Source organism: Gallinula chloropus (genome assembly GCF_964237585.1).
Source record: "Gallinula chloropus genome assembly, chromosome: 1".
NCBI lineage: Eukaryota > Metazoa > Chordata > Aves > Gruiformes > Rallidae > Gallinula > Gallinula chloropus.
Window position 1 is genome coordinate 189,722,926 of NC_140085.1, and position 25,482 is coordinate 189,748,407.

At 49.8% G+C, this 25,482-nt stretch overlaps 1 protein-coding gene across 1 annotated transcript in view; it reads left to right on the forward strand.

The window, feature by feature from the left end:
* Positions 1-25,482, forward strand: part of FAM168A (family with sequence similarity 168 member A) — a 179,677-nt gene that overhangs the window by 151,889 nt on the left and 2,306 nt on the right. The window contains exons 4-6 of the mRNA XM_084280231.1: positions 13,640-13,765; positions 19,947-20,089; positions 22,822-22,996. Of these exons, the coding sequence (XP_084136357.1) occupies positions 13,640-13,765; positions 19,947-20,089; positions 22,822-22,996 (444 nt within the window). The remainder of the gene's footprint in view (positions 1-13,639; positions 13,766-19,946; positions 20,090-22,821; positions 22,997-25,482) is intronic.

A 25,482-nucleotide genomic window follows, 5' to 3' on the forward strand; every position in this document is an offset into this window, starting at 1 on the left:
CACCTGGAATATTGGAGCCAGTTCTGGGCCCCTCAGCTCAAGAAGGACACAGAACTCCTTGAAAGAGCCCAGTGCAGAGTCACCAAGATGATGAAGGGAGTGGAACACCTTCCTGATGAGGAGAGGCTGAGGGAGCTGGGCCTCTTGAGCCTGGAGAAGAGGAGACTGAGGGGTGACCTCATCTATGTCTATCTGGGTTGGTAGGCAGTGTCCCTGCCCATGGCAGGGAGTGGGACTGGTGGGGTCTTTGAGGGCTCTTCCAACCCAAACCAGTCTGGGGTCAGAACATTATTTATTAGCTGTGGGGTTTTTAGGCTGTACCACATTGTCAGAGTGTTTCCTTTAAGGGATGCGGTCTTGTCACAGAATCACAGAATCCCAAAGTTGGAAAAGACCTTTAAGCTCATCAAGTCCAACCGTTCCTGTCCTGTTCTGACCCAGATCTCTCAGTACCTCATCTCCCCATCTGTTAAACACACCCAGGGGCAGAGACTCAGTCCCCTCCCTGGGCAGCCTGTTCCACAGCCCCACAACTCTTGCAGGGAAGAACTTTTCCCTCCCATCTGAGCTGACCCTGCCCTGGAGCAGCTTGAGCCCATTTCCCCTTGTCCCATCTCCTGTCCCCTGGCTGAAGAGACCATCGCCCACCTCTCTGCACCCTCCTGTCAGGTCAGTGGAGGCGCTGAGAAGGTCTTCCCTCAGCCTCCTCTTCTCCAGGCTCAACACCCCCAGCTCCCTCAGTCACTCTTCATATGATTTGCCCTCACTTGTGGTGGTCTTGCTAAACTCTTTCTCCTCTCCATTGCCTAGTTTTTCACTCTCCTGGTTGCTGTAAATTTAGTGGATCCCCAGGCTCGGGAGCTTTCCAAGGCTGATCAAGGTGGCATTCATTGCCAAAAAAAGTTTTGGTTCTGTCTTTTTCACATCACAGTTTAAATTCACTGATATTTTGCAAGGTTATTAAATAAAGGCGTTTATGGTGGATGACTCCATAAGGAATCTGTTGTGTTTTGTTTGGTTTTATGTACTTCTGGTAGGGTCTTTAACTGCCTTTCTTCCCATTAAAAATATTGGCGTGTAATATGAAACAAGTTTTGTTCCTCTAGATGTGTGCTGGCCACCCTCAAATTCCCCTGAAGGATACAAGGCTGAAAGATTAAAATGAGAAGAGCTCCAGGAGAATGGCCAGCAGTTCAAAAGAGGTGATCCTTCCCCTCTGCTCTGCCCAGGTCAGGCCCCACCTGGAGTGTTGTGTCCAGTTCTGGGCTCCCTGGGATAAAAAAGACAGGGATCTCCTGGAGAGAGTCCAGCAAAGGGACATGGAGATGATGAAAGTCCTGGAGCATCTCCCCTATGAGGAAAGGCTGAGTGAGCTGGGGCTGTTCAGCCTGGAGAGAAGCAGCCTGAGAGGGGATCTGATCAATGGTTATCAATATCTGAAGGGTGGGACACAGGGGGACATGGCCAGCCTCTTCTCAGTGTCTGTGGGGACAGGACAAGGGGCGATGGCCTCAAGTTGGAGCACAGGGAGTTCCACACCAATCTGGGGAAGAGCTTCTTCCCGGTGAGGGTGAGGGAGCCCTGGGACAGGCTGCCCAGGGGGGTGTGGAGTCTCCTTCTCTGGAGATATTCCAGCCCCGTCTGGACACCGACCTGTGTGACCTGTCCTAGGGAGCTGCTTTGGCAGGGGGGTTGGACCCGATGGGCTCTGGAGGTCCCTTCCAACCCCTACGGCTCTGTGATTCTGTGATTTTAAAAAAACAACCCAACCCCACAAATTTATCAGTGGCTTGTCCTGCCAGAGGCTGGCAACGTCCTCCCTGCTCAGCCAGGGATGTAAATCCCTGGACATCATAAAATGTCACCTGTCCTCAGGCACTGCCTGTGCCTTGCGTAGGCAGGAGCTCCACCATTGAGTGGCCCCTTGTGGCCAAGGGGACACCCAAGTGAGAGGGACCATCAATTTGTTACAGAATGAGGAATTTTTTGTGGGATCTGTCTTGCTTCTTTTACATCTCAATTGCCATCAGTGGTAGGCTGGAGTTCATGTTATAAAGCAAATCGAAGCAACCCCCAGAGAAGCTGTGCTGATGTGCAAACAGAACACTTTTCTTTTGATGGAAAACACACATTCCCCTGGAAAGGTTTTATTTTAGCTCAGTTTCATTTTCCAAATTCTAAACAAGAAAAAGAGAAAAAAAAAAAAACCCTAGGAAATTTTCAACTCTTTTAAACAGCTGCTGCAATTGCCACATTTAGGGAAGATTTTACCGAATCCCAGACTGGTTGGGGTAGGAAGGGATCTCTGGATATCATCCAGTTCCACCCCTGCCAGAGCAGGGTCCCCTCCAGCAGGCTGCACACGGCAGTGTCCAGGATCACAGGGTTGGGGTGGCTCCAGAGATGGAGGGAGACTCCCCAAGCTCTCTGGGCAGCCTGGCCCAGGGCTCTGCCACCCTCCCAGCAAAGAAGTTCCTCATCAGGGTTAGTTGGAACTTGCTCTGCTCCAGTTTGTGCCCCTGGCCCCTTATCCTGTCCCTGGGCACCCTTGAACACAGACTGACCTGTCCTGAGCCCACCCCTCAAGGATTTCTCAGCACTGAGAAGATCCCCCTCAGTCTTCTCGTCTTCAGGGTGAACAGCCCCTGAGTCCCTCAGCCTCTCTGGGTCAGAGAGGTGTTCTGGTGCCCTCAGAATCTCTGGAGCCTTTTATGATACCCTCTGCAGTAGGTTCCTGTCCTTCTTAACTGGGGGAACCCAGCACTGCACACAGTATTCCCGATGAGGCATCCTCCGGGCAGGGCAGGGGGGCAGGAGAACCTCCCTGACCTGCTGCCCACACTTCTCTTGATATCCCTTAGGATACCATTGGCTTTCTTGGCCCAAGAGCATATTGCTGGCTCATGGTCAACCTGATGTCCACCAGGATTTGGTTCCCTTTAGCTGTATAGACCTTTAGGTCTCTAACCCTTCCATCCCAGGTCCCTCTGTATTCAATGGAGACCAAGACAAGCCTTCCCAGAGAGCCCATCTTTGGGCACAGACTCCCCATGGATGCCTGTCTGTCCTGTGAAGAGAGCTTGAGATTAATCCTGCCTGGCATGTCATTCATACTCATGAATGAACCCAAAGGGAGTTGGTGGATGCTATCACAAGTAACTCTGATACATCTTCAAGATACCCTTGGAGAAGGAGAGGACTAGGATCATGATCTATGGAATTGCTTTTTTGGTAGAGGTTAGGAGAGTAGGAATTGAGTGGAGTGAGCTGGAGGACGAGCTTCCTCTTGAACAAAGAGGTACTTGCACTCACAACAAAGACGTGAAAGAAGTGGATGTCCCAACCCTGACAGCAAGGCAATGGTCAGAAAGACAAGGAGGGAGCAGGGAAATACAGGGATAACTCTGGCCATTGGGGTTCATACAGGTGGGCAGCACCAAGCCCCTTCTTGAGCCCCATCATTCCTTCAACAGCATCCACAGCCTGTGTCCTCCACCCAGCAGAACAGAGACCCCATGTTCAGCAAGAGCCATGTTATCCATCCTCCCTGGTCTCTCCTCCCTGAAAACAGCCAGATTGTGCTTCAGAATTTTCCTCCTTATTCTTTAGCAGGGAATAATCTGCCCCAAACCTTGTTAGTCGATGGCTTTTATAAGCCCAAAACCACAAAGCCTTTGATTTTTCCCTACCTTTGTCCTGGTGGTTGTGGCTGTGGGTGTCCTCTCTTTCATTAAAGATGCTTAACCACCCCCACGCTTTGATTCTTGCTGTATTTCTTCGTTACAATACTTTCCAGCAAGCAGTTCTGCAGATTAATTAAGGCTTGAGTTCCTGATTTATTTTTTTTTTAAAGCAATGCAAATAACTCTCTGTTACTTTAGATTTGCATGATGTGAAAGGGGAAAAAAAAATGAAAGCCCTGGTCAATCTTCTTTGTGCCAGCCAGGCTTTTGTTCAGTCCCCAGAAGCTCCCTTCTGAAGTGCAATCCTAATCTTTACCGACTTGCTTTCTCTAAAAAAAATTAAAAAATCAAACCTCCTCTGATCATTGTTGGTCTGCCTTGCCTGAGTTTTCTTTGTTATACAGCTTAATGCTCAAGCAAGAAAGCCCTTGCACCCATCTCAATGTTGACATTTCATTTCACAGAATCACAAAATGACAAGGTTGGAAAAGACCTTTAAGATCAAGTCCAACCATTCCTGTCCTATGCTAAACCATATCCCTAAGTACCTCATCTCCCCTGCTGTTAAACACACCCAGGGGCAGGGACTCGACACACTCCCTGGGCAGCCTGTTCCACAGCCCCACAACTCTTTCAGGGAAGAACTTTTCCCTCCCATCTGAGCTGACCCTGCTCTGGCACAGCTTGAGCCCATTTCCCCTTGTCCCATCTCCTGTCCCCTGGCTGAAGAGACCATTGCCCACCTCTCTGCACCCTCCTGTCAGGTAGTTATATGCCTGAAAGGAGGTTGTAGAGAGTAAGCGATGGGGGACAATTTCTCTCTTGATGATTCTTAGAAATGTTTTTAGTAATTTTCTATTGTCCAGAAGGTTGACAGATCAGTTTGCATTGAGGAAAAAAACTCTTCCAGCCCATAATGCAACACAGCTAGGCATTAAAATTAGTAAGGAAGTAACGAAGATTAAAACTGGTGCTCCTCAACCCAACTCTTCCTGTGCAGAAACCTCCACCCTCCCTATAAACAATCTCCTGAAACCCAGGCAATTTAATATCATGGCAGGATCTTTTTTTCCCCCCACTATTTGGAGATTTATCTCAGAGGAGGCATGGTTCAGAGCCCTCAGCTTGTTCTGTGTGCATCCAGGAGGAAAGATGCTTTCATGGACTCGGCTATGCTCAGACCTTCAGCTCTGGAGCCAGTTAGAGGAGGGGAAAAAAAGCCCGCGTGATGCTGTAAGTGAGGACAGCATCGATCAACATCATCTTTAGAGGTAGAGCAAAGGCTACAGAGGCAATCCTTGCTCATATCTTTTTTAAATTTAGAAGCTTTTCCAAGTTACTTGCAACTCCCGGCCAATTTTTATTGAATTTTGGTTTTTAAGATCCTGATTCTGCTGCAGGCAAGATACCACTTTAATATCTCCGGAAAGCAGGAGCAGGCTTCACCACTTTTGACCTCTCAGCATTGCACCCACTGTCAGTGGTCACTTCTTTATGGAAAACAGACCTAAATGAGAAAAGTTAAGAATTTTTGAGAGGTGACTAATGCAAAATAAACTCCATAAAATCACAGAATCACAGAATTGTAGGGGTTGGAAGGGACCTCCAGAGATCCTCGGGTCCAACCTCCTGCCAAAGCAGGGTCCCTAGCTCATATTGCACATGTCGGCATCCAGACAGGTCTGGAATATCTCCAGAGAAGGAGACTCCACCACCTCCCTGGGCAGCCTATTCCAGTGCTCTGTCACCCTCACTGTGTAAAAGTTCTTCCACATGTTGGTGCGGAACTTCCTGTGCTCCAACTTGCAGCCATTGCCCCTTGTCCTGTCTCCACAGACCACTGAAAAGGGGGCTGGCTGATTCCCCCTGCATCCCATACTTAAGATATTTATAAACGTTAATAAGGTCCCGCCCTTAGTCTTTTCTCCAGACTGAACAGCCCCAGCTCACTCAGCCTTTCCTTCACAGGGGAGATGCTCCAGGCCCTTAATCATCTCTGTGTCCCTCCTCTGGACTCTCTCCAGGAGATCCCTGTCTTTTTTATACCAGGGAGCCCAGAACTGGACACAACACTCCAGGTGGGGCCTGACCAGGGCAGAGCAGAGGGGGAGGATCACTTCCTTTGACCTGCTGGCAATGCTCCTCCTGATGCACCCCAGGATCCCATTGGCTCTCTTAGCGCCCAGGGCACACTGCTGGCTCATGGCCACCCTGTCACCCACCAGGACCCCCAGGTCCTTCTCCGCAAAGCTCCTCTCCAACAGCTCGCCCCCAGCCTGTACTGATTCAAGCGGTTGTTCCTTCCCAGGTGCAAGTCTCTACATTTGCTTTTGTTGAACCTCATCTGGTTTCTCCCTGCCCAGCTCTCCAGCCTGTTGAGGTCAGAAATATTCCAGCAGTGGGTACATGCGACTGAAGCGGGCAGCATCCTTGACTGTGTTAAATGGAATTTAGTTACAGTAATAGTGTGGGTCAGTGGCTGAGTTAAAACCAGTCGTCTGTATCAGTACAGAGAGCGTTTACTCAAATTGAATCAACTGCTGTCATGCAGGATGCTGGAAATAACCCCGCCGCAGAGAAGGACATGCTGCTGGGGTTCACACTGTCCATCAAACGCACTGAGAATCAGAGGCGATCAGCTTTCTTTTTCAACTCTCTGATTCTGAAACAGCAGACTCTTTCTAAACGGATTTTTAAGGCATTGTGTCCAGTTCTGGGCTCCCTGGTACAAAAAAAGACAGGGATCTCCTGGAGAGAGTCCAGAGGAGGCTACAAAGATGATTAAGGGCCTGGAGCATCTCCCCTATGAGGAAAGGCTGAATGAGCTGGGGCTGTTCAGCCTGGAGAAAAGAAGCCTGAGAAGGGGACCTTATTAATGTTTATAAATATTTTAAGTGTGGGATGAGGGGGAAATGGCCAGCCCCTTTTCAGTGGTCTGTGGAGACAGGACAAGGGGCAATGGCTGCAAGATGGAGCACAGGAAGTTCCGCACTAATATGCTGAAGAACTTCTTCCCAGTGAGGGTGAGGGAGCCCTGGGACAGGCTGCCCAGGGGGGTGTGGAGTGTCCTTCTCTGGAGATATTCCAGCCCCGTCTGGACACCGACCTGTGCAACCTGTCCTAGGGAGCTGCTTTGGCAGGTGGTTGGACCCCCTGAGCTGTCAAGGTCCCTTCCAACCCCTATGATTCTTTAGCCTCCTCACTGCAGAAAGAGATGCTGTATGTTCCCAGGAGAATTGATGCTACAAAAAGCATCCCCCCTCGCTCTTTCAAACCTCCCGGGCTTGTAGGGGGGTGGTACCTGCTGGCAGCTATCCTTCAAGATCACTAAAAAAGCAATCACAAACCAGTGTTTCATCTGCTTGGATAGCTGATTCTCCTTAGGTAGGTGAACCAGGCTAGTGGGGTCCTTAATGTTGGAATAGAGGTTGAAAAGGGTGCAAATCCTTTGCTTGTGATTTTGGAACTTGTAGGATGTAAGTGAAAGCAAGCTGTCAGTCTTGAAAGAAACTGTTCTGTACCAGTTTGAGCACCTTATCTTGTCCACCCTAAAGGTGTTTCTTTGATGAGCATTCTTTGGTTATGTCTTTTGTCCCAAACCTCCTAAGTCTTGATTGGCTTCCTTGCATAATCTTAGCAAGAGATAACCACCGAGCAAAGATAAAGAGTGCCCTCTGCTCCTGCCCTTGGTGTGGTTCACCCTAGTGAAGTGTGTTGGTGGTGGTTAATTTTCAAAGTCAAGCTTTCAAATACCTGCTACTTAAATACCGTCTACTTTTGTCCTTGATGCCCTCCAAACACTCACTCTGTAGTCTCTGACACCACACTGAAAGTCAGTGATGCTCATGCTCTTCTGTTGACCTTGCGGTTCCCAAGATACTGGGAACCACATGGGAAATTAAATGGTTCAGTGACTCAAACTTTGTAATTGCCTCGATCAAAGAAGCGTAAGGGAACATGGAGAGTAGCTTGGAGAACCCTAGAGTCACCGTGATCCATGCAGCTCCTGCAGCAGTGAGGAAGGGAAAATGGTAACTGGAACCAATCTTGATTCCTTCTCCCAGTTTCAGGTATCTGGTGAATATTTGCTAATGTTTGAGCACAAAAAAGATGGTAGATTCTCCACCAGTTTATTTTAAAACAGCCCTTCCCAAGGCATAGGTAACAGCCAGCTACTGCCCTGGTTGCAAAGCTCAGCCCAGAGAGCCCTGCATCAGGCAAGGGAATTAACTTCTTTCCATCCTGATTCATTGAAATGTTTCTGCCTTGTTTTTGCCTTGCGTGATTCAACAGACTCCCAGACTGGTGAGGGTTGGAAAGGACCTCTGGAGATCACCCAGTCCCACCCCTGCCAGAGCAGGGTCCCCTCCAGCAGGCTGCACAGGACAGCGCCCAGGATCACGGGGTTGGGATGGCTCCAGAGATTGAGGGAGACTCCCCAAGCTCTCTGGGCAGCCTGGCCCAGGGCTCTGCCACCCTCCCAGCAAAGAAGTTCCTCCTCAGGGTTAGGGGGAACTTGCTCTGCTCCAGTTTGTACCCATGGCCCCTTACCCTGTCCTGTACCCATGGCCCCTTATCCTGTCCCTGAGCACCCCTGAACACAGCGACCTGTCCTCCTGAGCCCACCCCTTGAGGGTTTGTCAGCACTGAGAAGATCCCCCTCAGTCTTCTCTTGTCCGAGCTGAACAGCCCCGAGTCCCTCAGCCTCTCTGCATCAGAGAGATGTTCTGGTGCCCTCAGCATCTCCACAGCCCTTTGCTGTCCCCTCTCCAGGAGCTCCCTGTCCTTCTTGACCTGGGGAGCCTTGTTGTGTTCTTCCATACTTTTCAGAGGGAAAGACACAAGGCAGGCTACAAGATCCCAGCAAAACACTGGCATTGCAAACTGTGATGCTTGCTATAAGCCTGGTTATTTAGGACAGTATTATTAAAAACAACAACAACAACAATATCCTTTCAAGTCTGTAAAAAAGCCAAAAATCACTCTGCTGCAGAGACACCATTATAAAAAATAAATAAATAAAGATGGATGCCTTCATTAAACCTGGTGCATGTTCCCTCCCAGGCATTCTGTCTTCCTGAGATGGTTGTTTGGTTTTAACTCCCTTTGTTAATGGGCGCCTTTTTATTTTCCTGAAAGTAGGGCACTCGCTTTCCGCATGAAGCTGGTTTATGCTTCAACTGGGCTCATTAATAATGCAGGGGAAATTAATGCTTTGCATCCATTAGAATCATAGAATCAGAGAATCATAGAATGGTCTGGGTTAGAAGGGACCCCAAGGATCACACAGTTCCAGCCCCCCTGCCACAGGCAGGGCCACCAACCTCCAGGCCTGGAGCTACACAAGGTTGCTCAGGGCCCCATCCAACCTGGCCTTGAACACCCCCAGGGATGGGGCACCCACCCCCTCTCTGGGCAGCCTGTTGCAGCACCTCACCACTCTCTCTGTAAAAAACTTCCCCCTAATATCTAATTTAAACCTTACAGAGCAGAAAAGTTATTTCTAAAATCAGCCTTGGAAATTAGGGGGTCTCTGTAGGGATGTTGTGGAGACTCTGATCTGCCATTCTTGTTCCTGTATCCTCCCTGGAGGAAGCGCCGCTCTGCAGAGGGGAAGTGTAGGCATTGTCTTTCCCCACAGAAGTGCTCTGAACCATCCTCTGTAGGTGCCCAGCAACTATTGAGGGTCATCAATGGTTCCCCTCAGGTGGGTATAGTGGGGTCAGGGGTGGGGGGTGAGTAGCACAGAGTCACAGAATGGGTTGGAAGGGACCTCAAAGCCCATCTAGTTCCAACCCCTGCCATGGGCAGGGACACCCTCACTAGACCAGGTTGCGCAGAGCCCCATCCAACCTGGCCTTGAACACTTCCAGGGATGGGGCTTCCACAGCCTCTCTGGGCACCCTGTGCCAGGGCCTCACCCCCCTCAGAGTGAAGAATTTCTTCCTAATATTCAATCTAAATCTACCCACTTCTAAGTTAAACCCATTCCCCCTCATCCTATCACTCCATGCCCTCCCAAAAAATCCCTCCCCAAGTTTCTTATAGGCACCTTCAGGAACTGGAAGGCCACTATAAGGTCTCCCTTCTCTTCTCCAGTCTGAACCAGCCCAACTGTCTCAGCCTGGCTTCATAGTAGAGGTCCTCCAGTCCTCTAATCGTCTTTGTTGCCTCCTTTGGACCTGTTCTCACAGTTCAATGTCCTTCTTACGTTGGGGACTCCAGAACTGGACACAGCATTCCAGATGAGGTCTCATGAAAGCGGAGTAGAGGGGCAGGATCCCCTCCCTGGACCTGCTGGGATCCACCAGATAATGAATAAAAGCTCTTTAATTTTCAATGAACAGCATGGGCAAGAGGCTAAACCATCTCCAGACAGCACTACCAGGGGACAGACCTTAAACGATATTCAATAACCATGGCTGGATTGTAACCTCTGTCCATTGTAGTTCCTGCAAAGGACCAGGAGACGTTAATGTTCCTACAAGTCTCCTTGGTTGACCATTTGTTTTAATTTAAACGATGGCTTCTCTGAGGATCAATGATTTAATGTAAAGAACATGCATAGCTATAAGTTGCAAGGTCCCAGCTGTTTCAGACTCAAATTACTTTGGGGTTTTGGTAGGCTTAATGTGGAGAGGAGAAATGGCTGAGGAAGGATTCATGTAACATCTAAATAAATTGTCTCATCAGTCTTGGATATTAAAAACTTTGTGAGATACAGAGGCATGAAAAGAATCTGATTTTGAACAAAAGCATGGGTGAAAGAGTGGGTTTGTCTCAGCACTGCAAGGTAGCTCTCCAGTGTGATCACAGAACTGTAGGGGTTGGAAGGGACCTCCAGAGCCCATCGGGTCCAACCCCCCTGCCAAAGCAGCTCCCTAGGACAGGTCACACAGGTCGGTGTCCAGACAGGGCTGGAATATCTCCAGAGAAGGAGACTCCACACCCCCCTGGGCAGCCTGTCCCAGGGCTCCCTCACCTGCACCGGGAAGAAGCTCTTCCCCAGCTTGGTGTGGAACTCCCTGTGCTCCAACTTGAGGCCATCGCCCCTTGTCCTGTCCCCATAGACAACTGAAAAGGGGCTGGCCATTTCCCCCTGCATCCCACCCTTCAGATATTGATAACCATTGATCAGATCCCCTCTCAGGCTTCTTCTCTCCAGGCTGAACAGCCCCAGCTCACTCAGCCTTTCCTCACAGGGGCGATGCTCCAGGCCTTTCATCATCTCCATGTCCCTCCTCTGGACTCTCTCCAGGAGATCCCTGTCTTTTTTATACCAGGGAGCCCAGAACTGGACACAACAGTCCAGGTGGGGCCTGACCAGGGCAGAGCAGAGGGGGAGGATCATCTCCTTTGACCTGCTGGCCGTGCTCTTCTTGATGCACCCCAGGATCTCATTTGTCCTCTTAGCCCCTGGGGCGCACTGCTGGCTCATGGCCAACCTGTCATCTACCAGGACCCCCAGGTCCTTCTCCTCAGAGTTCCTCTCCAACAGGTCATAAATGATGTTCAGGAGTGCGGCATACCATAGAAAATAGAGCAAGGAAATCCATAATAACTCACAAATCTTTTCCAGGGAAGGGACACAGGCACAGAGGAGAACATGATCAGCACTTGGGTAGAAGAGAAATTGCAGTCTGGATCACTTACTTCCCATGAGTCTACTGTTTTTCTCTTGAAGTTAAGGAAGGGGGAGCATATTTCCATGTCTCCAGCAGTGGAGCACCAGCCAGACAGATCTTGGACCCATAAATATCTCACAGCTGATGATGCCATGCCATCCCTTGGAGCATCGCCAATGGGTGTCCTCCATGCTCCTCTATTTCTGTCCCACATTAGAAGAGTTTTTGGTGGACCAGCAGTCCTGCAGCAGTGGTTCTCTGCTCACTCTGGGCAGTGGTGTCCAACCTTTAGGACCTGTGCTGCAACTAGCAAGGGCTCTGGTACCAGCAGTTAATCGTCTTTGGCCTCGTCAATCATTTGTTCCGAACTTCCAGCCCTGTGGCACTCCAGATTCACAGTTACATTTTCAGAGATGGTTAATTAAAAGTCTGAGCAGACACAGAGGTGCTGGAGGGGTTCAAAACAGCATTGCTCTTGCTTTTGCATTACAGAAAGTTTTACAAGCCCTGACTAAGTCATAAAGTCCTTTCTGTAAGGCTTAGCACCAAGCACCTTGGGGCATAGGAACTTGCTTGGGAGAAGGAGTTATGAAATGTAGCCATAAAATATCTTCATGTGTGACTCCCTTGGGGCTGATGGAATGGTAAGAAACCCACCACCTCCTCCTGTGGGCTGTGGTCACCCTCTCAGAGAGCTCCTCTTTCTTCCTGACATGGCTTTGTCCAAGGTTGGCTGGTTCTGCTGTCTGAAACAGTTCCCTGCCTAAAAAATCATGCCTCCATTATTCCTTTCTTGCCCAAAGGTCTTTTCTTTTTTTCCTCCAGAACTCTCTTGAGTTTGCAGATCTGACCCAAAACCCCTTTACTGCATTTCTGGGGAAATCCTATTTGTCCCTGACAACACCCAAGCAGGGAGAGGGGACAATGGGAACATGCCTTGACCTCCAACCTTCTAGAGCTGTTGAGGAATACAATAATATGGTGTAAAGAGGGAGCACATCAACAGTCTAGCTACTGTGTTCACTAAAAAATACCTTTAAAGAAGCTATAAATCAGTGATTTTCTTTCATTCCAGCAGCTGCCTCATTTTACCTCCTTTACCCTCCACAACTTCACAGCAAGGTCTAACTACTAAGTGGCTTCCTGAGGGTCGACCAACCCTCGCGTGGTTTTCTTTCCTTAGTAGCTGGGTGTGTGAAATACATACTCTGGCACATCAAAAACCTGGAGCTTCTTTCTTTTGTAATGACAGCTTGAACAGCTTGTTAAGCTGGTGAGCAGCGAGCTGTAATAACTGGCTGAGGCTTTCAAGAGATGTATGCACTCCATTTGGAGGTGGTGGGTCTTAAACCAAGGATGGTGGGAGCCACCGTTTGAGATCAGCCTGGAACAAAGAGCTAGGACAGGTCCATAGTTTCAGGGGAAAAGAAAGACAGAAAAAGACCTGTTCAGCTTTTCATGGAGGCTCCAGCTTTGGGAAGGAGCATGGTTTGTAAGCTTGGGTTGGTGATTTGTCTTCTCCGTAGATGCGGTCCAGAAAGCCTTCAGTCCTTAAATAAGCATCAGCAATGTGTTTGGATATAGGATAAAGGTATAGCCAATGGTGGTTCCTTATGTAGAGGAATATATACATATAAGAACTTTTCCTCTTTCAGAAAATGTCTCACAAAATGGCTGGTTTCTGATGGTCCCATCTCAAATCCCACAAGATCTGGCTCTTAAGATCCTTCTGGATTATTTTACTTGGCTTTGTAAATACTTTTCTGCAAACCAGGATACAGTGTGACCTGCCCAAAGCCAGCACTCCTGCTGACCATGCTTTCCAGAATTTCTAGGGACAACCCAATGTTGTGATGGGACAGTCACAGTGACCAGTACCTTGTCCACCAGTGGTTCCCACCATGCCGGGATCTCAAAGGGTTTTACTGTGGATAAAATGCCTTGCACACCAGCCTCAGTCAGTTTTCCAACTGGGAAACACATGGCCAAGGACAGCCATTACTGGTCCCTCTGCACAGTGGTATCTGGGGAGGGATGGTGGCTCTGGTGACGACTTCCCTTGGGTGTAGATCTTCATGCATGTCACTTAGCTCAGGAAAACAGTCTTTTAGAGTAGGTAACTGGTTTGGTGCGATGCACTGTGGAAACTATCCCTCCACGGGGAGCAGGTGAGAGGAACCATGGTGTGAAATTCCTATGGATTGCTGTCCCCTAGGAATAGGGGGGAGGGGGGAGGAAGAGAGGAGCAAAGTGGTTCAGGTGTAACATAAATGTGAGAAGCTGTATCTCCACATTGCCCTGTGTGACACCTCTTCTCTGTCTTCACTCAAGCTACACTTCTGATGAAGCAAGCCTGGCCACAGACCTCCTCCTCCTGTGCCACGGAGGGCACCTTCCACCTCCCGGTGGACACCGGGACCGAGAACAGAACTTACCAGGCTTCTTCTGCAGCATTCAGTAAATAAATCTTATTATTCCGGGGTTTTACTTCGCTGTTTCATGCCCGTTTGCCCCACCTCCTGTGGGTTATTTGGGGATGGGTTTTTTTGGCAAGGAATGGGATCATTGGTGTCTGTGTGAGTATCTCTGTGTCCGTGTGGGTGTCTCTGTGTCCGTGTGTCCTTAGCCCTGATAGAGGTGAGGGTGCTGCAGGTTCTTGAGCTTGCTGGCACCATGTAGTAGATCCGTCACCTTCTCCTGCCAGAACTGCCCAGTGGCAGCACTGTGCAATTCCCTTCTGGGATGAAATGGCAGAGCTCTTGGAGTTATTTCTTCTGAAAACATGGTAGCATCTCTCCTGCTTTTTAGTTGTGTGTGTTAAAACCATGAAGGAACATGAAAAGGAGAGCACTGACCCTCCTAGTACTCCTCAGGAGGAGGAAGTCAAGTGGAGAAGGGTGAAGCTCTCTTTCAGCTGAGCATTTGGTCCCCACCCCGGGTGTGTTTTAACAAACAGGTAGATGAGGTACTGAGAGATCTGGGTCAGCACAGGACAGGAACAGTTGGACTCAATGAGCTTAAAGGGCTTTTCCAACCCTGTGACTCTCTGATTCTGTGAATATTGAATGAGAGAATACGGGAAAAAATAGTGGTTTGGGTATTTTGGATGCAAATAAATGTATTAAAAGCTTTGGGGAGACTTTCTCTATGAAGGAGGGATGTCCCTACCATTCTTTGGGATAGGAGCTGGATGTCTGACAGGGTGCATGGGCTTTCCATCAAAACTAATTTCATGCCAGACAGGGTTTGAATGAGTTGTGAGTGTTGGGGAAAATCTCAGCTTGTAATTAGTAGAAATGTAGATATTATTCAGCAAAATCCCCTTGGAGTTCAGCCCATACTCATGTGTTATTTCTGCTCCTCATTGCACCTCCAGGATGCTGCAGATGAGATTCCTCCCTCGAAATCAGGGAGAGCAAGAGCAGGTACCGGGGTAGGAAAAGACTTGGGGGCAAAATTTGGCTGTGACCACCCAAATATGGATGATAAATAAGATTAATAATGGGGTCACCAGCCACACCCAGGCAGGCTGGTCTCGTTTCCAGATAACTGGCATGGGAATGTTTCATTTGCAAATTAAATTTAATAGACAAAACCTCAAGGTTTGATTTGCAGTGATGCTTCAGGCTTAGAGCTGCGGTTGGCTTTCACCAGTGCTGTGCTAGGACATGCCATCTCAACCATGGATCTGGAAAATCAGAAGTATTTCAGGTTGGGTATCTCAGATTGGTTCTGACCTTCGGTTCAATCTCACTTAGCCCCCAGTGATGGGTCAGGTTGAACTTCTTGCTCCACAAGACCTCGAGTCCTCCTCAGGACTGCTCTCCATCCATTCTCCACCCAGCCTGTTGTGCTTGGCATTGCCCCAACCCATGTGCAGGACCTTGCCTTTGGCCGTGTTGAACTTCATGTGGTTCCTACTGTCCCACCTCTCCAGCCTGTCCAGGTCACTGTGGATGGCATCCCTTCCCTCCAGCATGTCCACCTCACCACACAGCTTGGTGTATTCTGCAAACCTGCTGAGGGTGCATCGATCACTGTCATTGATGAATATATTAAATAGTATTGGTCCCAGTACAAACCCTTGAGGGACACCACTCCTTACTGGTTTTCCGCTTGGACATTGAGCCGTTGACATCAACCCTCAGTATGGCCACACAAACAATTCCTTATCCACCTAAGGAATTAAGCTTGTGAATCACAGAATCACAAGGTTGGAAAAGCCCTTTATAACTCATCAAGTCCAACCATTCCTGTCCTGTGCTGACCCAGATCTCTCAGTACCTCATCTACCCCTCTGTTAAACACACCCAGGGGTGCCCCCTCCCTGGGCAGCCTGTTCTACAGCCCCACAACTCTTGCAGGGAAGAACTTTTCCCTCCCATCTGAGCTGACCCTGCCCTGGTGCAGCTTGAGCCCATTTCCCCTTGTCCCATCTCCTGTCCCCTGGCTGAAGAGACCATTGCCCACCTCTCTGCACCCTCCTGTCAGGTCAGTGGAGGCGCTGAGAAGGTCTCCCCTCAGCCTCCTCTTCTCCAGGCTCAACACCCCCAGCTCCCTCAGCCACTCCTCAGAGGATTTGCCCTCCAGCCCCTTCCCCAGCCTGGTTGCCCTTCTCTGGGCAACATGAACCCTTCATATGGAAACAAGAGGAGCTGCTCTAAAGTCCACACAAATCTTTCTCCTCCCGCTCCCCTTGCCAACCTTGGAGCTAATGTAGAAAAATTTATCTGTGCAACTCGGGGCACTTCTGTGTCCCAGGATCAGTAAGGCTGAGATTTTCTAGAATGGCCTGAGGGATTTAATCAGCAATTTTAATTGAAGCTGGAGCTTAAAGGCTCACTATTGCTTTTAAAATCCCAGCCTGCTGCTGAACCGTGAAGCAGCGATAGCACCGGCCATCCCAACCTCCTAATCCTAATAAGGTATTTAGATAGTCATAATTAGGCTTTCAAATTAGCTGTCAGACATGCTTTCCTGAGAGGAGCATCCATCATCTTGTGTCATTAAAACTCGATTATGCTTCATTTTTACCCGCAAATTGTTCTATTTTCCCCCAGTTTATAAACATGGAAGATTACATCTGCCTGGACTATTATGTTTAATAACTTTTTTAATATCGTTGCTAAATTGCCCGTGATTCAGCAATGGGGTGACTGCAGCAAGTGTTAGTGTTCAAGGCAGTGAAACCACACAGCCTTGAGCTGGTTCACATCTCCAGATGCCCATGAGAAGTGAAGCGTGATGCCTACAACTACCAGTCTCCAAGGTCTTTGTTTGAAAAAAGGAACTGGATTAGAAAAAAATAAAAAGAGATTGAAAAATAGGAGGTTGGTGCTCTGCTCCTCAGAGGATTTGCCCTCCAGCCCCTTCCCCAGCCTGGCTGCCCTTCTCTGGACACACTCCAGGACCTCAATGTCCTTCTTATGGTGAGGAGCCCAGAACTGGACCCAGTACTCGAGGTGTAGCCTCACCAGTGCCCAGTCCAGGGGCAAAATCCCCTCCCCAGACCTACTGGCCGCACTATTTCTGACACAAGCCAGGATGCCATTGGCCTTCCTGGCCACCTGAGCAGCCTCCCCTCATGATGGAGGAGTCTCCAATTCTGCTGCTATGGTGAACACGGCCAATTCAAACCTGCATTTCCGCTCTCTGCTTCCATCTCTCATTTAAAGATAGCTGCTCTGCTGCTATCGTGAGTCAGAAAAAGGGTCACAGCTACTCAGTTGTTTAATTAACACATTTTTTTCCCAATCTGCAGTAATCAGGAGGTGGTTAGATGGTGTTTGGGAGTTCCTAGAAAGCTCCTTGTTATCTTCACGCTGTTTCAGCTCTGGGTGGATAATAGGGGCTATTAGCAGGCTTGAAGTCTTGGCCTTCATTAATTGCTGCCCTCAACACTGGTTGAGTAAATTAGTTCATTATATTTGAGTGTTTAGATGTTATCACTGGGCTGAGCCTTGACTTCTCTTCTCCATCCTACACAGTCATCGGGGACCATTTGCTCTAAGGATGATTTCTCCCTCCCAGCCCACCTGCTGGCTGACTCCATTTTCTCACCAGCCATCCCATTCCACATGCTTTTTCTTGCTTATGTGAGTGGATTCTTTTTTACCATTGCCATCTTTTTTTAACCGTACATCAAGCTGTGGCATCACCTTGAGTTCTTCATGGCATACTTGATGAAGTCTGGGGTATCCCATGGCAGCAGCTCATCTTTTAATCTACCCTAAAAAAAAAACCCAAACCCTTAAAGCACAAATTCTAAGTGTTGTTGAGAACTTTTTTCCCCCCAGTTTAGCACTTAAACACCACACCTTTGTTTTGGAGAGCAAAATGGGGGTTGACTCCGTATTCATCACAAGCCAACAGGTAGGAAGGAACCTTGAAGGAAGAAGAATAGGGATTCTTAGTCCTGGGAAAGTCTCTTAACAAGCCCAAATATGATCAGAGTTGCATTAGAGGATCTTAACTTGCATTAGAGGATTAGAGAAACTTCACATGAGCCAGCAGTGTGCTCTTGCAGCTCAGAAGAGTGATGGGATCCTGGGCTCCATCAGAAGAGGGGTGGCAGCAGGGACAGGGAGGGGATTGTCCCTCTCTGCTCTGCCCTCAGGAGGCCCCAGCTGGAGTCCTGTGACAGAGCTGGGGCCCCAACACAAGAAAGATGGGGGACTGTTGGAGAGGGGTCAGAGGAGCCACGGAGATGATCAGAGGGCTGGAGCACCTCCCCGACAAAGAGAGCCTGAGGGAACCCCTATGAAGAGAGGCTGAGGGAGCTGGGCTGGTTCAGCCTAGAGAAGAGGAGGCTGTGGGGGGACCTCACTGCAGCCTGCCAGTCCCTGAAGGGAGCAGAGAAACAGAATAGGAATCAGTTTGTTAAAGGGCAGAGACGGGCAGGACAAGGGGGTTGGGGTGAAGCTGAAGGAGGGAAGGGTTAGATGAGATTTTGGGGGGAATTTCTTTCCAGAGAGAGTGGTGAGGGTCTGGAACAGGCTGCCCAGAGAGGGGGTGGGTGCCCCGTCCCTGGGGGTATTCAAGGCCAGGTTGGATGGGGCCCTGGGCAACCTTGTGTAGATCCAGGCCTGGAGGTTGGTGTCCCTGCCTGTGGCAGGGGTTGGAACTGTGTGACCCTTGGGGTCCCTTCCAACCCAGACCAGTCTGTGATTCTATGATTCCATGATTCTATGATCTTGAGCTGGTACCACTGGGTCTTCCTGGAAGGAAAATGCGATATTTTAAGCAACAGACATATCAGAACTTAAAGCAAGTAGCAGCAAAACCCCAAAGTGACACCCACAGCCAGCAGACCAGTTGATACCACATTATCCTTTAGGTTATTTTTTGTTAGGCTAATTTTTTTGGACAAATCTCCATATTTTGGACAGCATCATAGAATCATGATGAAGGTTTGGATCATTGGTTTTGCTGCTTTTCTGGTCATTGCTTGGGAGCAGATGCAGGCAGAGGACAGCAATACTATGCTATGAAATTAGATCCCCCCCAGCAATTAAATTCTGATTTTGCCCATCACACCCCAAGCAAAAAAAGGTGAAAGGACAAAAATATGGGGACAAGAGGTGTTAGATTGGAAGCAACCTTTGAAGGCATCTAGTCCCACCCCCTGCAGTGAGCAGGGACATCTTCACTAGAGCAGGTCGCTCAGAGCCCCAGCAAGCCTGACCTTGAATGTCTCCAGGGATGGGACCTCCACCACCTCTCTGGGCAACCTGGGCCAGGGATCTCCCATCCTCACATTGAATACTTTTTCCTAAATCTCCCCTTTTTGAGTTTAAATCCATCCCCTTGTCCTGTCGCTCCATGCCCTCTGGAACAGTTCTTCCCCAGCTTCCTACAGGTACCTTTCAGGGACTGGAAGGGGCTCTAAGGTCCCCCCAGAGCCTTCTCTTCTTCAGGCTGACCCAGCCCAACTCTCTCAGCCTGGCTTCACAGCAGAGGTGCTCCAGCCCTTGGATCATTTTTGTGGCCTCCTCTGGACACGCTCCAACAGGTCCCTGTCCTTCTTGTGCTGAGGGCTCCAGAGCTGGACACAGCACTGCAGGTGAGGTCTCCCCAGAGCAGAGCAGAGCTGAGGGGCAGAATCCCCTCTCCTGATCTGCTGGCCACACTCCTTGGGATGCAGCCCAGGATGGGGTTGGCCTTCTGGGCTGCAGATGCACATTGATGGCTCATGTCCAGCTTCTCACCCACAAGTACCACAGTCAAGTAGATGTATAAAAATGGGCCAGCAGGTGTGGGGATACTGCTCTCTTAGGTGATTTAAGTGCTGGATGAGTCCTATCAGGCTATGCCTTGACAACTGACAATACTCATCACTCTATAGCTCGGTGTAGGGAGTGTGGGAATAGCTGCTGCCAGGCTGGGTGGAGGATGCAGTCCTGACTGAAGTGATCAGCTAGTCTGGAGCTGGAAGCCAGACTCATAGCTCTTGGCTCCATGGGTTTCATGCGATGACAGTAGGTGCTGGTGCATCTAGGTATGTCTCCTCCATGCTGAGCGATGTCCAGTGAGCAGGCAGTGCCTCATGAACGGTGGCTTGCATTGCTCATGTGCTGGGTGGACCAGCTCTGTGGCTGTAAATCCTCACCCTAACTTGGTCTCCTCTTGTCTTTGCCAGGGTACACTGCGGGGACCCCCTACAAGGTCCCACCGACCCAGAGTAACAACGCGCCTCCTCCCTACTCGCCGTCTCCGAATCCGTACCAAACCGCTATGTACCCCATCAGAAGTGCCTATCCACAGCAGAACCTGTACACCCAGGTAGGTGCCTCGCCAGCCACCGTGGCAGCTTCACTCAACAGTGTGGAGATGCAGTCCATTGCTCTGGTATGGCTTCATCCTTAGATGTCAAGGCTGAGCATCTGTGTTGGGGCTTGGTGGGTCTCCAGGATGCTGGGGTCTCTTTCCGGGCTCCTCTGTTGGATACTTTGGATGAGATGTGGTGTTGCGTGGTTGTCAGTGCACAGTGGAATCAATGCAGTGGCATCCCTGTAGCTTGGCCAGGTTGGGAATCGGGTCCCTTCCTCCAGTATCACATGCCTGAGTGCTGGGGCTGACAGGCCCTGGGGTGGCCCCTGCACCCAGCTCTCAGTCCCGTGGATGTTTGTGTCACCCCAAGGGCCACTTGCTGTTGGCATCTCACTCGATTTGCATCTCCCTCCTCCCATGGAAAAGCTCCTGTGTCACCTTCACCAGCATAAGCTACTTCAGGCATGACCCAGATTTGTGACCTCATGGAGCAGCTCCTCCCTGAGCACCTGGATGGGTTTCTAGTACCATCTTCTCTGCCACCATTGTCACTGCCTCCAGCTATGTGTTCGGGCCAAGATCCTCCACAGGGATGCAATTTAGGGCAGATGTCCTCCAGAAATCACCTTGATGTCCCTTCCCACTGAAGATCATGAGCTTCTTGGAGCAGCCTGGCCCTTCAGCTTCCCTGGCTTCCCCTTCTTCTTCAATGTCAAATAACCAGCTTCTCCAGCAGCTATAACCTCATGGAATGGTTTATCCAAGCCCTGTTGAGACCAGAGCATCTCCTCTTGTTGCCATCACCTCTCTCCTTTCATCAAGTAAGCTCCTGAAAGAAAGAAGTCATTTAATAGTTCACCTGCATCTCCTTCTGCCCTTAATCCATACTTTCAGGGGTTCTTAAGGGCTTTCACCAACACACAATAAAATCTTCCTTTGTTGTTTTCAACCCTCTAATCTTTCTGCCCATCCCTGGTTTGCAGGTGCTGGCAGTGTCCCTGCCTGTTCCTGGGATGGCAGTTACCTCCTTTGCACTGCTTATGTTTTGGGACCTTCATTATTTTGGATGTGGAGCTTTTTCTTGGCTCCTGTCTTGTGTTCCCACCCACCCTTGCCTCCTTGTTTCAAAACCCTGTGGGTCTTGGCAGCCTGGATTTCAGAGCCCCTCTGCCTCCCATCAGAAACCTGAGAAGACAACACACTTCCTGGACCCAAGCAGGTACCTCGGGATCAGGCAAAAGCCACAGCCTCTCCTTTAATTCCATCTCTTGTTCATTTGTTACACAAGTAGCCAAAGTCTTTTGGGTCCAGGTCCTGTTTCATCCCATCAAATGGAGGCCACACAGTTTGCCCTGATGAGCTGACGTTCCTACCCATGATGTTAATCCCTGTCCTCAAGGAACATTCCTGACATCCATGGGATTAGGTTCATAGAATCATAGAATTGGTTGGGTTGGAAGGAACCTTGGAGATCATCTTGTTCCAACTCCCTGCTATGGGCAAGGATACCTTCCTCTAGACCACACTGCCCAAAGCCCTATCCAACTCAGCCTTGAACACCTCCAGGCACTGTGCCAGTGTCTCCCCACTCTCACAGTGAAAACTTCTTCCTTAAATCTAGTTTAAATCTACCCTCTTCCAGTTTATAGCTTCATCTTTGTTTGTCCAGGTCTCAGGCATAGGAGCATGCTCATAGAATCATAGAATCCCAGACTGGTCTGCATTGGAAAGGACCCCAAGGATCACAGAGTTCCAACCCCTGCCACAGGCAGGGCCACCAACCTCCAGGCCTGGAGCTACACAAGGTTGCCCAGGGCCCCATCCAACCTGGCCTTGAATACCCCCAGGGACAGGGCACCTACCACCTCTCTGGGCAGCCTGTTCCAGCCCCTCACCACTCTCTCTGGAAAGAACTTCCCCCTAATATCTCATCTAACCCTTCCCTCCTTCAGTTTCACTCTATCCCCCTTGTCTTGCCAGTCTCTGCCCTTTAACAAGCTGATTCCCATCCTGTTTCTCTGCTCCCTTCCAGGACAGGAAAGCTGCAATGAGGTTCCCCACAGCCTTCTCTTCTCCAGGCTGAACCAGCCCAGCTCCCTCAGCCTCTCTTTGTAGGGAAGGTGCTCCAGCCCACTGATCATCTCCGTGGCTTCTCTGAACCCTCTCCAACAGTTCTACATCTTTCTTGTACTGAGGTCCCCAGTCTGGACACAGGACTCCAGCTGGGGCCTCATGAGGGCAGAGCAGAGAGGGACAATCCCCTCCCTGCCCCTGCTCATGGGGAGGATCAGTGCTCAAATGATGCCCCATGGACAGCTCTTTGTACCAGCACCTATGTGTGATGCCTGCTTGCCTTAATATTTCTTGTGCAACACATCTGGAGGAACTGAGGGCTTGGAGTTTTGAGGTGAAGCACCATCACAGTGGAGCCACTCCGGGCTTGGAATATGGGCTGGGTTTGGGAACCTCCTGTGTCCCGACTGCTGCAGGGGGGAGGTGTGGTGCTGTGCTGCTGCAGCTGTCAGGACTGGCCCTGAGAGCATCACTGCTCACTCCCTAGCAGGATCTGCAGCTGCAGCAGCTGTAACTCCTTGCTGACATCAAGCCCTGTGTTACACCCATTGCATGCAGAGCTGGTGGTTGCCTCTAAATAAAACCCCAGGCTTAGAGTCACTGCTTTGTCTTGTGCTTTCAACCAAATGACTGAGATGATGGTGGTTTCCCCCCCCCCCCCTCTCAAACAGGGAGCTTATTATACCCAGCCAGTGTACGCGGCACAGCCTCACGTTATCCATCACACCACCGTGGTTCAACCCAACAGCATCCCATCGGCCATCTATCCGGCTCCGGTCGCTGCGCCCAGGACCAACGGTGTGGCCATGGGGATGGTCGCTGGGACCACCATGGCAATGTCAGCAGGTAAGAAGGGAAGTTTTACCCTGGTTTGAGTTGTAGTTTCATCTCTCAGGTGGGACATACCCAAACAACCTGTATGGGAGAGGTGTCCTGGGTGGAGAACTATGTGTATGTTGCAGGGTGTATCTGGCAAGTAGCTGCAGAAGCACGTTGCAGGTAGAAAATTGCAGCTTTGTCTGTTTGTTTAGCTCACTAGTTGCCACTCCTTTGCAGGCAAAACTCAATTCACTTGCTGCTGATACTGATCTAACCCAGTGTTTAGGTCAGCAGAGGAGACCTTTCGTTTGAATCACTCTAGAAGGATGGAATAAAGAAGACAGGGATGAGCCAGCAGTGTGCCCAAAGAGGCCAATGGAATCCTGGGGGGCACCAAAAGGAGCATGGCCAGCAGGTCAAAGGAGGGGATCATCCCCCTCTACTCTGCCCTGGTCAGGTCCCATCTGGAGTGTTGTATCCAGCTATGGGCTCCCTGGTATAAAAAAGACAGGGATCTCCTGGAGAGAGTCCAGAGGAGGGACATGGAGATGATGAAAGGCCTGGAGCATCTCCCCTCCGAGGAAAGGCTGAGTGAGCTGGGGCTGTTCAGCCTGGAGAAAAGAAGCCTGAGAGGGGATCTGATCAATGGTTATCAATATCTGAAGGGTGGGACACAGGGGGACATGGCCAGCCTCTTCTCAGTGTCTGTGAGGACAGGACAAGGGGCGATGGCCTCAAGTTGGAGCACAGAGAGTTCCACAACAATATGCAGAAGAGCTTCTTCCCAGTGAGGGTGAGGGAGCTCTGGGACAGGCTGCCCAGGGGGTGTGGGGTCTCCTTCTCTGGAGATATTCCAGCCCCGTCTGGACGTCTATCTGTGCAATATGAGCTAGGGACCCTGCTTTGGCAGGGGGTTAGACCCGATGATCTCTGGAGGTCCCTTCCAACCCCTATGATTCTGTGATGCCCTTTTGCATCTGTCTGTTCCACAAGTAGAGGAATAACTGGGTTTGCCCAGTGGCATTTCTGTCCTCAAGCCCCTTAATTTAGGATACTTCTTGCTTCACTTTTGTTTAATGAAATGAACATTAACCCTGGTTTATGTATCACAAATCCTTGCTTCAAGCTGCAATTAACTGAGAGCACATTAAGTAAGGTCAGGGGCTGGAGTTTGTTTTCTCCAAAGCCTGCATCACTCTCGTTAACAATTCTTAGGATTGTGTATTGAATTATGCCAAGAAACACATCATTCATCCTCTTGCATCTGTGTTAGCTGTGACATGGGGCTCTGTTACGGGACACAATCCCTGTTGCAAGTAGAGATATTACTGCCTGGGTATGACAAGAACCACTCCAAGAGATTTACTGTTGCTTCTGAGAAGTGGGTGGATGGAATTAAGGCACATGGGATGTTTTAACATCTCGTTAGCTGCATTTCTAGAGAGATACCCTGAAACTGAGGAGTTGTTTTGAGCCCCAGTTAGAAGAGAACAGTTTCATAGAATCATAGAATGGTCTGGGTTAGAAGGGACTCCAAGGATCATAGAGTTCCAACTCCCCTGACACAGGCAGGGCCACCAACCTCCAGGCCTGGAGCTACACAAGGTTGCCCAGGGTCCCATCCAACCTGGCCCTGAACACCCCCAGGGACAGGGCATCCACCACCTCTCTGGGCAGCTTGTTCCAGCCCCTCACCACTCTCTCTGGAAAGAAATTCCCCTAATATCCAATTTAAACTTTCCTTCTTTTAGCTTCACTCCATCCCCCTTGTCCTGCCATTGTCTGCCCTTTTAGAAAGTTGATTCTCCTCCTGTTTCTCTGCTCCCTTCAGGGACAGGAAGGCTGCAATGAGGTCCCACACAGCCTTCTCTTCTCCAGGCTGAACAAGCCCAGCTCCCTCAGCCTCTCTCTGTAGGGGAGGTGCTCTAGCCCTCAGATCATCCCTGTGGCCTCCTCTGAACCCTCTCCAACAGTTCTACATCTTTCTTGTATTGTGGGCTCCAGATCTGGACACAGGACTCCAGCTGGGGCCTCATCATGGGGGCATAGTAGAGAGGGACAATCACCTCCCTGTCCCTGCTGGCCACTCTGGTTTGGAGCTGTATTCTCCCTGCCCGTGTCTGCTGAAGGCACCGTGTAAATTCTTGCCTAAAATCCCCTTGCCAATCAGCTGTAGACCTGAAAAGATAAAGAGGCTATAGTGGGGCAAGGCCTTCTGCTTCATGGCTGGGAGAGGATCGCTCCTTCTGCTGCATATACTTAGAGATATGGTTTAGCTTAGGATGGGAATGGTTGGACTTGATGATCTTAAAGGTCTTTTCCAACCTTGTGATTCTGTGATCCCAAGGCTCTGGAGTCTCTGTGTTTAAGTGAAACAAAAGAGCTCCACTGCCCTGGGGGGATGAGTGGTAAAGCACCTCTTCGTTTTCCCTGGAAGGCCTATTTATTATGGGTTTTTTCTCATCTCCTTTGGCAACCCTTATCCCTTCCTGTTTGGTCCTTAGGCGCTTTGA